Below are 13,510 nucleotides of genomic sequence, written 5' to 3'. Positions count from 1 at the left end.
TGCTATTTTTTTATTGCTACGTTGTGATCAAAATGCAGTCCCCTCTCCCCCATCCGGCCTGGGGCAAAAGTTAGCAGTCAAGGGGGTGAAATCTTTCTTTTGTTTTTTGTTTTAGGACACAACATTGGTTTCATTAGTACTTTGAAGGGGACCATTAGGAGAAATCAAAGCAAATTTGGGTCATTTAAGGAACATTTTCACCACAATCACAGCGGGGGCACTGGCCACTCAGTTCCAGGCAGGGTTTCCCACACAGAGAAGTCACAGTTCTGGTTTCTCAGCTCCAGTCTGCGGAGATCTCAGCCTCCAGAGCTCATGCAGGTCTGTTCTGCAGGCGGATGCGAGGCCTGGGTGCAGGCCAGCTGGCAGGGCTCGGGGCCAGTGGGTTGCTGGCTTTGGGCGCCCTCCCCGGGCAGAAGGGTCTCACTGGGCTTGGGGTCCCAGACAAGGTCAAGGGAGCAGACTCAGCAGCAGGCCTCACTAGCCTATCACCAGAACCTTCCTCCACCTGCCCGCCATATTTAACACCCCAAAATGCAACTGGAACCTTTAAGGGTCCTTTGTGACGTGGCCACAGGGGAAGAAGGACTAGACATCTGGGCCCAGGTCACCCCCTGGGAAGCAGAGGGGATGCAGGTGCCAGTTTGGGACAGATGGAGCCCTGAAGGCTCTCATCTGCTAGGGGGTGACCCACACAGAGCCCCTCCACCACCCTTGGTCATCGGGCATAGTCCCCCGGAGTGTCCACGGGGCACCCCTCCCTGTGCTTTCGGCTCAGTCTGTTGGTTCATTCAGCAAGTTCAGGGGTGCATGGAGCCCCTGCTCTGGCCTCGGCTCTGCCGGAATAAGAACCACAAGGTTTGCAGACCACCCACAGGGAGTGTGGGACCCGTCCGTTCCGATCTCGAAGTGGTCCTCAACCTCGGCTCCAGTCGGTGGGGTGTCCTGACCACTGACCTTCCAGAGCAGCCACCTCTCAGGGGCAGGCCAGGAGTACCGGGGGTCCTCACCTGACGGTGCTGCGGGATGGCTGGGGCGGTGGGGCTGGCATTGGACCAGGCCTCCCAGGGGGCCTGGCACGGGGCCTGATCTGGAAAGTCAGGACCAAAGCCCCAAATGGCTGTTCTGAGGGCTGCTGCCTGCTGTCCTTGATGCTGACACCAAGCCAGGGAGGGGATTAAGCGGCTGGGGCCAGGACCCCCAGGGCTGGGGTGGGGTGGGGAGGGGTGAGGTGGCCCTGCCCCCATGCAGCTCGGCCCCCTGAGGGCCTCCGGGACAGCTCTGGCTGCGAGGTCTGGCCTCCTATGTCAGACCAGCTCTACCCTCACCACAGCCTTTGTCACTGGGGTTCCTGCCCGTGGCAGCCAAGGTTGCTCGTCCCCTCCCCATATTGGCCGTGGGCACAGGGATGAGGGAGGAGAGACGCCAAAGCCTGTCGGGCCAGAAGTGCCACAGAAGGAAGCTTGGCCCGGGACTGTGGGGAGTGGGGGGGGGGGACCTGCCAAACTGCCCAGGCCCGCCTTTAAGGAGCAGCACTAGGCGGGGGAGGGGAGCTCCTGCCACCCCAGGATCCCTCCCCCAGAGAGCCCTGCAGGCTCCCAACTCCAGCCAGGACCTGAGAACACCCTGCAGTTTTTGTCAACCGCCCTCTGCCAGTGACACGACCACAGCAGTGACAAATGCGACCACGAGCAGCAAACGCCGAGGGAGGGAGAGCCCGGCCGTTCTCCCAGACCTGTCTGTAAGCCCCTGAGAGCTGGGCTGCAGTCCCTGGGGCCTGACCCTCCACAGTCAGGAGCCCCACCCAGGAGGAGGAAGGAAAAGATCCCAGTCCTTCTTCCTGCCAAGGTCCCTTTAGAATTAATTTGAGGTAATCGGATTAGGATTTGTGGGGTTTTGAGAGTTTCTACCTGACACACGCTGAACTACATGCTTCAATCATCTCGGCTTAGCCACACTCCGTGGCCGTGGCCTTTGCTTGCTCTGTGCCTCAGTTTACCCTGAACGAAGAGGCCACACTGCAGGTCGGAGGAGGACTGTTCCTGGGCCTGGGGCCTCAGCAGGAACTGTGGAAACTTACCCACATGGACCTTTTCCTGGAATCTCCCTCCCTCCCCCCCACCTTTGCCTCAGGAAGGAGTTGGGACCGGAGAGAATTTAGTTACAAAGGGCTGTCAACTGCAGCCTGGTCAATTAAAAAGCAGGTCCTGGGACTCAGGTCAAGGTTCGGGCCTCCTGCTGCCCAGAGCCAGGGCCTCAAGCAGGCCACTCAACTGGTCTTGTCCCCTGGGGACCAGGCCATGCCCCAGGGAGGCAGCTGAGCGTTCAGGGAAAATGGAGCCGCTGGGGCCACGTCCACGTGGGGTGTCCCCGCCAATCTGGGGCTCTCGGCGCAGAGGCAGCAGGGCCGGGCCAGGCCGCGGACCCCAGGCCAGGCGCTAGGAGCCCTCCCGGAAGCTGTGGATCTGCGTGGAGTACCTCTGCAGGTGGCCTTCGGGCTGGGGCTCGGTGGCGCCCAGTGCACCCCCAGCCGCCGCCTGCTGCTGCTGCTGCTGATAATGCTGGTAGAGCTTGGGGCCCGGGCCGTCCAGGCCCGGGAGGCGGCCGCTGGACATGGTCAGGATGGTGGAGGTCAGCGACTTGATGTAGTTCTTGGCCAGAGTGAGCGTCTCGATCTTGGAGAGCTTCTTGTCGGCTCGAACGTGCGGGATGACCTCTCGCAGCGCCTGGAAGGCGTTGTTCAGCTTGTGCATACGCTGCCGCTCTCGCTCATTGCTCTCCAGCCGCCGCTGGACGCTGTTCTCCCGCCGGCCACCAGGCCCCGAGGCCCCCGGCCGCCTGCGCCCACCCTCGGCCCGCGCCCCCTGTGCCCGCACCGTCCTGCTCCGCAGACCCTTGGCCAGCTCCAGCCCCGAACCCTGCTGGGGCCCGTCAGGGGTCCGTTCCCCTGCGGCGGCCTCTGGGTCCTGCGCTGGCACCCGGCGCCTGGGGGGCCGGTTCTTGGTCTTCATGGCTCCACGCTGCTTGTCCCGGGGGGGGGGGGGGCGGTTCTAAGGCAGGCCCTTGGAGCTGAAATCCAGAACACAGGCCACCCTGTGGTCACACGGCAGGCTGGTGGGCGCTTAGGACGCCCAGTGCACACTCAGGGCAGCCGTCCCGGGCAGCCCCCTCACTGCCCAATGGCAGCTGACCACTTGGGGCACCGTGACCCCAGGGTTCTTCCCATTCACCCATGGAGCCCTGAGCCGACCCCTCCCCCATTCCCGTTTGACCTCATGGCGACCCCTCAGACTTTATCTGGTGTCCCGCCCCCGCCCCCCCAACTCCACATGCACTGATCCCTGGACCTTTCTCTGGCCCCCGGAGCCTCACTGCCCCCTGAATGCCTCCAGAGTTTGGGTGGCCTTTAACACTTTTCTCAGAGCAGGTGGATCAGGAGATGTGGCAGGACTCTAGCTGGTCGTCTGCCTGTGGCTGCTGCATCTGCCCTCATGGACAGGCACCCACTCCAGCCACCACACTGACCGCCGGATGTCACACATGCAGGGAAGACACTGGGGCCAGAACCGCTGTGGACATGAGGCAGCTGTCTGCGGTCAGAGGTCGACAGTGGTCAGAGCCTGCCACAGCCCCCAGTCCCACCGCGTGGATGCCCCCCCCCCAACCCAGGATTCCCGCCCCCACCCCCAACCGGTCCCGCCCCTGGGTCCTCTCCCCTCAGTCCCGCCGGGATCCCCCACCCCTAGTTACCTGGAGATCCGCGGCTGCACGCGCTAGGGCTGCCCACGGGGGACAAGGACACGTCGCTTTAGCCGCCCCGGGCGGGGCCGCGGCCGCATGTAAATGAGCCCGCGGGGCGGGGCCGGGGCGGGGCCGGGGTGCGCGGGTCTCTGCCGGCGGCAGGGGGCGTCGGCGCACCTGCGGGCTGGGGGGCGGGGGGCGGGGGCCGGACGCCGCCCCCACTCCCCCCGCCGCTGCGGCCTCCCGGCAGCAGCTGGGAGCCCGGGCCCAGAGCCCATTCGGCGGAGGGGGAGACTGAGGCCTCTGCGAGCACGCCGGCGCTGAGGGGAATTCTCGGGACGGCTCCTGGCCGCCGCACCTGGCCTTGGGGCGAAGGCTCAGAACAGAAGCCAAAGCCAGAAGAACTGGCGGAAAAGCCGTTATGCAATAATACTGATTTCTCAGGTAGTGGCCCGTGTTTCAGCGGCCCCTGCAGCACCCGGGGCTTCGTGAGCTCCCCCACCACTCCGCAGGGCTCAGGCCCCCACGTCGCAGGTTCCGGGGCCGGGGGGGGGGGGTGGGGGGGGTGGGCGGAGCCCTGCCCCGCGGAGGACCTGCTCCGGCCCCACAGCTGCTTGCAGGTCACGGGGAAATACCCTGGTCGGTCATCGGTTTTACGAGGTCTCCAGGGGGCGAGAGGTGGTCAGCTTGGGCTTAAACCCTGGTTCCACCCACCTGCTCTACTAAAACGCCTGCCTGCCTCAGTTTCCTCCCCTTTTACAGGAGCACTAAAAGGTGTTAAAATCAGCCTCTGGCTTCAGGGGTTCTTCTGGGCTGATGAGGCGCACCTGGAGTGCAGGGAGGCGGCGCCTGGGCCTGGGTTCCCACCCCTCGTGACCAGCAGGTTCGGGGGTTAGGGGTCGGAGGTGCCCAGAGGGGTGCTCGTAGGTGTCCATCTACTCCCTGGGGGTCTCAAGGGAGTTGGTGTGACTGGGGTTGGGGCCAGGCCTGCTTGGTAGGAGGCTGTCCCTCCGCTCTGGGCAGCTGGCGAGGGGGGCGGAGCGAGGACGGGGTGTTGGAGGAGGCCGAGGTCCACCACGGGGCATAGAAAGGCTGGCGTTGAACTGATTAGCCTCTTGGCTTTTACAGCTCATTAGAGGCTGTATCTCAGAAATTAAAAGGCTCCTGAAATTCATCAAGAAGGACAAAGGCTTGGAATTACAGATACACCTTGGGGCAGCACAGTCACTACATCAAAGTTCAGTTTTCCAGTGAGCACTTCATGTTCTCACGCAAAAGGGCACACTATCTCTAGAGACCGGGGCACTGCGTGTCCCAGGGCCTGCGGCAGGGCGGGCGGTGCCTGGTCACACACCCTGGGCCTTGCAGAGCGGATAAAAACACGAAACAAACGCAGCAACAGAGTTTATAAATATATAACTATATTTATTTTGAATATTAAATAGTTTTTAAATTACAAGCAATTTATTGAATCACACTATGCATCAATATACAGTAAAAATCTTACAATTTAAAAATGTACACAATTTAAACTGAAAGTTCATTAGCGGTTATATTGCCGTGAACCTCTTACAACTGTGTTAAAGCCCGACAGGGAAGCCGCGTGGGTGGACTGCCCCAGGGGGGTCCTCATCTGCGGCCGGAATTCAACAGTGGGTACACACACCGGCCCCTCAGGAAGGTCTGCGTGCGCCTGCGTGAGCCTGAGCAACTCAAACATGTTTTCAAGCCGTTCCGGTAACAGGTTGTTGGTAATTCAGTACTGTCCACACGTCTCAGAACTTAGGTACCGGAGAGAAGTTTCTTTAACAGCCAACACTTGAGCCAACCCCGTTACTATTAGGAATGTTGTGCAGGAGACTGAAATGTGAAGTAACTGCGTTGCCCAATCTTATTTTAAGGCTCCTTCTCATAAGGCTACTATTCTGAAGCCCCCGTCACTGGAGCCCAACATTTGGAGCCCGACACTTGGGTTCGCTCCCGGAGTTTTCAGATGATGGAGGGCTGGGTAGGGCAAAGCCGGGGGCTGCCTCCCTCGGGCCTCGGGCCCTCTGGACGGACATGCAGTTAAGTCACTAGCCCTCCAAGCACCCTACAGAAAAACTAATATAAGGGAGAGGTTCTGAAAGGTGTTTTTACGGCAGCAAGACAAAGACTTTTCTAAGATAAAACCCATTTCTATAGAAACAATCACCTGTACATTTAAAAATAGAACGGATGCTGTTTTCAATTCAGCTTCGTGGAGCTCCTTCACGGTGAAGAGAAATGGCTTCTCACCCACACACACAGTCCAAGTTCCGGAAGGATTTGGGGAGCACTTTTTTTTTTTACATTTCTTTTTCTGGCTTATGATGGGATCATTGGATTAACACAAATGAACATTTAGCTAGGAAGGAAATGAAGGTGAGATTCTTTTTATTCTGGGATTTAAAATATGTAAACTCCACCAGAGTAACACTAACCAAAACCTGACAGACTCCAAAAGAGGCCAGGAAATGCCATTGTGGACCAGGCATTATAAACCTCAAACATATTATCTAGAGGATTCCACTGATTTATTTCATTGCATAACTTCTCAGGACCAGTTTGGTCTGAGAACCCACTCACTACTGGTAACCAACATAGTTAAAAACACAAAAAAACAAAAACAGAAACAAAAACGGGAATTGAACAACAAAGCACATGCTGATGCTTCAAAGATGGGCTGAAAATTTTAATCTACATCATTAGTTTCCTGTGTATTGCTTGAGATTTCAAAAGAACATGTTAACTCACATGTGTATTATAAATATAAAATCTTCCCCGCCATGCACCAACCACCACAGTAAGATTTACTACTCAGACCCACCCCCCCAAACTCAGTGTATAAAATGCTTTCTTTTGGCAATTAATCATGACAGCAATATAGACCTAAATTAAATTAAAACGGGAATTAGGTTGTTAAAATCTCCTTAATCATAGTGAAAAAGATACAGCCCCCAAATATCTATAAATTTATCCTGGGCTGATTGTATAAGAAGACTATCTATTCTATGGATCTGCTTGATTTCGGTCATTAAATCTGAACTCCTTAGAGTTTGAAAAAACTTGTATAATCATCACCTCTCATTTCTCTCTCCACAAAGACTGGTAGTTAGATGTAAAAACTCAAGAATCTCAGGAAGTCTCCATAGCAAGAAATTCAGAGTTATGACAATTTGGCAAAATCACCTTCTAATGCCCTGTGATGGTTTCCCGTCTGCGTATCACAGGCCCAGCTCTCCTGGCCGCACTCCCTGCTCACACCGCCCGGAGGGTAAAGGGGGCTCTCTCTCCATTCTGAGTTCTTGCTCGGGAAAGTTATTGCTAGGAATGCAAAGTTAGTGGAGTGAGCCAGAATTGATAATCAAGGTCATAATTTACTTCGTAAATTCCAGCCAGTACCCACAACTGCATCTCACGGCGGGACCAGAGCTGCTGGGACTTCTGTCACACAGCCCAGTGGACCTGTGTCACGCTGGAGTCAGGCAAGCGAATCAGCACCGGAAAACGTTCGGGGTGACGGGCCAGCGTGTGGGGACCACAGCCCCGAAGTCACACCCCCGATACACACGGTTTCGTGGCGAGCACGCCAAGCCTCCCTCAGCACGCGGCCCTCTAGCCCCTGGAAACTTCCTGGTGTCAAAGCGGGACTCACGGACCGCAGAGTGAGGCCGGCTTTTTATCCCGAACACCCGATTCCTGCCAACGCTGGGGGGCTGCGCTGGATACACTCGGTCCCTTCCCAGGCGAGGGCGAGAACGAGGTGCTTAACGCGGAAGGGAAGGGTCAGTGCAGAGGAGTCCCAGGGCCACGCCTGGGTGTGACGACCATCCGGGGCCGCCCAGGGTCCCAACCGGGAGGACGGGCTGGCTGCGCGGGCTCCACCGCCGTCCCTCGTCCCTCCTCCCTGCTGCAGGATGTAGCGTTACCTCCTTGGTGACGGAGACCGGCCGAGCCTGGCCCTAAGCGGGGTGGTTCTTGAGGGGAAACCCAACTCTATGGGTTACTTAGAAGCTCACCACCTGACGCGTACAAATGCAATGAACTCAAACTGTCCTCGGCAGCGAGAGCCCTGCGGGGACAGCTCTTGCTCAGAGCTCTGGACCGTCTACGAGGACACGGAAGCCACAGCAGCAGCCCGCGGTTCCACACAATAAGGAGAAGAACCGGCTTTGAGGGGAGGCGCAGGGGCCACAGCAGAGCGCACACGGGGGGCGGGCACTCGGCTCCCCAGGGACGGGGGCAGGAGACCCAGCCCTTAACCCGCAGCTGAGCCCTGGGGTGAACCGCCTGTCGAGTGTTACCGAAAGGGTTTACAAAATTGGGGAGCCGGGGGTGGGGGGGCGGTGGGAGAACCACGAGGAGGGCTGCAAACCCCTCACCTCCTCAGGGAAGCCTCACTTGCTACAAGGAACCTGTGTTATAGAAAGAGACAAACGTGTGTTTCATTCGGTCAACAAAACAAAGCAGTCTTTTTGGACTCATCAAAAATATTTCCTATAAGAACAAAAAAACACTAACATTCGGAGTCATTTATCATTTACAAAAAAGTACCATATGTACAATTCCAACAATTCTAGACAGCAGAACACTCAAAATATTTAAGCTTTACAAGTACCATGCAGAGCAAACAAACTATAAAACAGAGAAAAAAATCAAACTAGTGGATAGCACCAGCTTGACCTGCCTTATTTTCCTTGAATAATTTAAGATTCTGTACAATATCAGGTACTCTTAGAACATTTATCCACAGTGCAATTACAGAAAGCAATTAGTGATTTCTTTAAAAATAATAAATATGGCTCACTGGTGCCCGTTCCCATCGTGCTCCTCCGGGCCCTCGTGCACAGAAGGGGTGTGCAGGTGTGGACGTGGAGAACACCCCCCCCGCCCCCCCCCCCCCCCCCGCAGGGAAACCAGAAACGGCCCAGAACCTACAGTTCCCACACACCGGAGCAGGGTCGGCGCTCCCCGAGGATGACCGGGGCGCGAGCGCTTCTGGTGGGTGAGAGCGGCCGCAGGGCCCCCCCTCCCAGGCCAGGCTTCCCGCCGTGGGCACGGGGCCAGCGCGGCTCCCTCTGGGCCTCCCCAGTCTCTCTCCTGGGCCGGACGCCGTCGAGGGGAGGTCACTGCTGGGCTGCGGTGCAGGAATGCTGCCCGGCGGGGGGAGCAGCCTGGGACCCGAGAGCGCGTCGGGATCCACCTAATCCTTTTCTCCATCTTCGCTGCTTCCTGTTTAGGAGAGAACGAGCAAAGGTGGGTTTATGCCGTGATCGTCCTGGATGCAAACAGTCCGGACGGCATCCGACCTGTGCTACAGAAACAGGAACTGAAGCCGGGAGCGCGGCCACCCACCACCTGTCCAGCCGCGTGTTTTCTTCTTGTGACAGTGGCACCTGCCAGACCCTCGCACACTCTCACACACACACCTGCTCCGCTCACACGCAGCTTGGTGTCAACGCTCAGGGCGGGAGAAAATCGCTCTGATCTCTGACAGATCGCTAGGGAATGGGCGTGATCTAACCGGCACAATTAAACAGAGCCCAAACGCAAACACAAGCTCTTCATGGTTCGTGGCTGTTACCCGAACTTCGAACTTCAAATCGAAAAAAATGCACCTGTTGACATTCATCTCCCAATCTAGTTATGGGGAAAAAAGGATCCGTATGTCCAGATAACACAAATGGGCCCTGCCCGTGACCCCCCACCCAGGCCCCTGCTATCGCACAAGACGGAGGCTTAATGGTAAAGTCAATACTCCCGGGGGAGAACCAGAGCACATCTGGGCTCAATCCCAAAATCTTGGGCCAAGTGTTCTGAACACGGTAAGCTTTCTGAAGAATGGCTTCCCTCTGGGGGAGGAGGGGGGAAGGCGGGGTTGTGGCCAAAAGGGAAAAAGAGAAGAAAAGAAGGTGGCAGACACCCTGGGCAAGTTTGGGGACCTGCAGCCAGGCCGTCACCCTGGGCCACCCGGCCCAACCGGGGCAGCGAGGGGACACCTCCAGTGGCACTCAGCTTGCGGAGTGACAGAGGCCTGCGGGTGGGGGCTGTGGCCCCGAGAGCGCGCTCTCGAACTGTGAGAGCTTTCGGAGGGATTTTTTTTTTTTTTAATCTACTCTGCAAACACCAGGAAAGCCCTAAATTAGCAAGCATGCAAGTCCCACGGGGAAGGTCTCGCAGGCCGACGCCCGCCCAGCCCTGCTGGACACACAGCCCTCCTCTCACCTCCTTGCTCCATGTCCGAGTCAGTAAGGTGAGTGAGAGAAAAGCTGGCGATGTTGGCAGGCGAGATGGAGAACCGGGAATACGGCGGCGTGTGAGGCCAGCTCTGCTCTGCGCTCCGGGGCGGCGGAGGCGGCGAGAAGTACTTGGACGTCTGAAGGGAAGGCTTGGAACTGAGAAGGTTACTTGTTGTCTTCGCCATAAAAGGGTCCGGGGAGAAGTCATCATCCCATTCAAAGCCTCCACCTAAAAGGGAAAAAAATACACCCCAGTTTTCCTTCTCTGATTCTGTTAGAAAGAGCAGAGGGCCGAGGGCAGGCACCCAAGTGTGCCGCAGACCAAGCAACACCGACGCGGCCCGACAGGGGGCAGAGCTGCTCCCCGGGGTCCTGACAATGTCCTTTACAGCAGTGCGTGACGTCACCCTCCACAAAAGCGTCCCTCACTCACAGCCCACTACCTTTTAGTTTCTTTTTAAACCCGCGAACGAAGGGAAATACCTTCTTCATCGGTCGAGCTTTCGGAATTTATGCACCTGCTCAGGTAGGGAGAACCCGAAGGCGGTGCCGGGCCGCGGCCGCTCAACTCGGGGCCGTGGGCATCTCCTCCGCAGTGCCCCAGCTCTTTGGTCGGGGTCTCCTGAAAGCCAAAGAGAAATTCCCGTCAGCAGAAGCCGGCTCGCGGGAGCCTCACTGATCGGCCGCGAAACGCTCCTCCTCAAACAGGGTGGGCTCGGGCCCGGGGAAGGTGCGACGGAACACAGCCCCGGTTCACCCACCGAAGCAGCTCCGGGACCCGGGCGGCAAGCGTGAAGCGGCTGCCGGAGGCCTCCGGAAAGCAAGCAGTGGCAGGCAGGCCGGGGAAGAACTCCTCAACGGCACGTACCGGAGTGGACACAGAGAGCTCCAGAAGCCCCTTGGCTCTGGCTCTGAAGCAGGAGGGAGGTCTTCTGACGCTGGGCAGGGGGCTTCCAGACGGCCCCCCTCCATCTCTTGCTCCCCAGCCCCAAGCAATCCTGGGGTGGCAGGCACCTAGAATTCTGAGGGGGCGGGGGGACTCACTCTCCCCCTGGGGGAGCTGGGATCCTGAGACAGAAGCCCTGCTGCTCGTCTTCCCCTCTGTCCACAGGGCCGCATCTAGTGTGCAGCGTCGTGCGCTAACGAAAGCCCCAGATGTTCAGCTGTAGCAACCGAAAAGGGGGGTTCAAGACATCGGAAAGTACCAGGGACACCACGGACAGGGAGGAGCTCAGAAAAGCAACCCTATCAAGTCCGTGAGAACCTGCCTTACCTCCGAGCCGCGCGTGGCAGCCCTGAATGTCAATAGCATCGAAGCTTTGAGAACTGAACCGCAGGCCAGACCACTGGCCAAGACCCACCCTGGCCAGTGGGGGGAACGTACACAGGACAGGTTTGAACAGTATAGCAAAAGCTTTGAACGGGGACCCCCAGCCCACAGAAGGGTGGCTGGAACTTGAGACCTGAACCCCAGTGGGTCGATGCCTTCTAGGACAAAAATACCAGCATTTTCCTTAGAATCTAAACCAGGACAGAATCATAAACACACTAAAGAATCAGTCAAAAAATCACTCTGCATACAAAGAATCAGGAAAACCTCAGTTCAAGGCTGCCAATGCCACGATGACACAGATGCTGGGATTACCTTAAAGACTATTGTGAAAACGTTCCTACGAGCAACAGCAAACGTTCTTGAAATGAATGTCAACCCAGAATAGTCTTGGCAAAAGAACAGATGATAAAAATAATAACGAAGTGCAAATTTCAAAACAGAAAAATACAGTAGCTAGAACTTAAAAAAATCCACTGGACAGACTCAGTAACAAGATGACAAAGAATGACTGAATTTGAAGGAGATCAACAGAAATGATTCAGTCTGAACAAGGATGAAAACAGACACGTGAGAAAAAGCCAACGGGCCACAGACACACAACAGTCTGATCCCGGAGCACCAGAGGAGGGGACCCGGAGTGCGGCGAAAGAAAGCATTTGGGGACATAATGGCTGAAAACTTCTTGAATTTGGTGAAAGACCTAAAACTACAGATTCAAGATGCTCAGCAAATTTGAAACGGGGTAAACGCAAAGAAATCCACGCTCACGATCGAACTGCTAAGAGGAAAAATAAATTTTGCAAAGAAAAAAGTCCTGACAGCAAACAGACATAATAATACTGAGAGAAGAGAGCTGTCAACTCTGAACTGCGGATTCAGAGAAAATATCTTTAAGGAGTGAGGGAAACTCAGGTAATTTGTTGTCAGTAGATTTGATTAAAAAAAAAAAAAAAAAAAAAAAAAAAAAAAAAAGCCAAACTTCTTCAAACGGAAGGGAACTGATACCAGAAGGATCCTGGAACATCAAAAATGAAAAGAGAGAAACAGTAGAGCCCGCGTGGATAAACAGAACCCAATTTGTCACCTCCTGAGTTTCTTTTTTTTTTTTTTTTTAACATTTATTTATTTTTGAGACAGAGACAGACAGAGCATGAACAGGGGAGGGGCAGAGAGAGAGAGGGAGACACAGAATCGGAAACAGGCTCCAGGCTCTGAGCTGTCAGCACAGAGCCCGACCCGGGGCTTGAACTCACGGACCGTGAGATCATGACCTGAGCCGAGGTCGGACGCTTAACCGACCGAGCCACCCAGGCGCCCCTCCTGAGTTTCTTAAAACATGTTTGATTGCTGGAAACACTGATCACGCAGAGCACCGTCTGACGGGGCTTTCAGAGTAAGTGCGTGGAATAATATACCAGACAGCAGTAATAAGGTTTCTGCTTTTCCACTGGAAATGGTACAGTACTGATTCTAAGTAGATCGTGACAAGTATGTATATTTTAGTCCCCCAAACCATGACAAAACCTAAGATATGTAGTAAAAAAATGCAATGATAAATTAAAAGGTAATATTAAAAAAGGCCTAAATTACCACAAAGATGGGAAGAACGACCAAGTAAAAACAAACAGAAACCAAGAAAATGGTATGCCAAAATCCAAACAAGACTAATTTTATTAAATGTAAGTGGCCTAAAACCACCATCAATTAGAAGACAGGATTTTTCAGAAGAGATTTAAAAACTGATTTGCTACTCACGAGAAACTAACGTCAAACATAATGATACACGTAGACTGAGAGTAGAAGGTTGAAGAAAGAGATCTCATGCAAATGCCGATCAAAAGAAAGCTGGAGCGGTTACATGAATATCAGACGAGGGAATAACGAAGGACATTCTGTCGCGGTAAAAGGTCATCTCAACAACAAGATCTAATGGTCTTAAACGTGCATGCGGCTAACAACAGAGCCGCAAAACAGAGGAAGCACAGACTAACAAACCGAGAGAGACAAATCCAGAATTGCAGTCGGAGACTTCAACACCTCTCTCTCTCCCATCCGGCCGCGGACGGAACCACCAGCAGGCAGAAAAATCAGCACCTCAGCACCAGTGCAGAAGAACTGAACACCGCCCACCGTCCAGATCCAATGGACATTCAGGCACGTTCTTTCAAGTACACGT

The 13,510-nt window shown here is 55.4% G+C and overlaps 2 protein-coding genes across 4 annotated transcripts in view; both read right to left on the bottom strand.

Annotated features, from left to right (window-relative positions):
- Window positions 1–3: 3 nt before the first annotated feature.
- Window positions 4–3,011, bottom strand: BHLHA15 (basic helix-loop-helix family member a15). Its single transcript, XM_042921440.1, has one exon. It carries the CDS (start codon window positions 3,009–3,011, stop codon window positions 2,439–2,441), a length of 573 nt encoding a protein of 190 aa, XP_042777374.1. The 3' UTR covers window positions 4–2,438.
- A 5,223-nt stretch (window positions 3,012–8,234) lies between these two features.
- LMTK2 (lemur tyrosine kinase 2) overlaps window positions 8,235–13,510 on the bottom strand; it is a 78,222-nt gene continuing 72,946 nt past the window's right edge. For all 3 annotated transcript variants that reach the window (XM_042922952.1, XM_042922954.1, XM_042922955.1), the window contains exons 12-14: window positions 10,485–10,623; window positions 9,988–10,230; window positions 8,235–8,994 (exon numbers count right to left, since the gene is read on the bottom strand). In XM_042922952.1, the coding sequence (XP_042778886.1) occupies window positions 8,966–8,994; window positions 9,988–10,230; window positions 10,485–10,623 (411 nt within the window). In that variant the 3' untranslated portion in view covers window positions 8,235–8,965. The remainder of the gene's footprint in view (window positions 8,995–9,987; window positions 10,231–10,484; window positions 10,624–13,510) is intronic.

The sequence above is a fragment of the Panthera leo genome, chromosome E3 (assembly GCF_018350215.1).
Source record: "Panthera leo isolate Ple1 chromosome E3, P.leo_Ple1_pat1.1, whole genome shotgun sequence".
NCBI classification, from domain to species: domain Eukaryota; kingdom Metazoa; phylum Chordata; class Mammalia; order Carnivora; family Felidae; genus Panthera; species Panthera leo.
The sequence above is the reverse complement of the archived record's forward strand: the minus strand, read 5'-3'. Positions and strand labels throughout refer to the sequence as shown.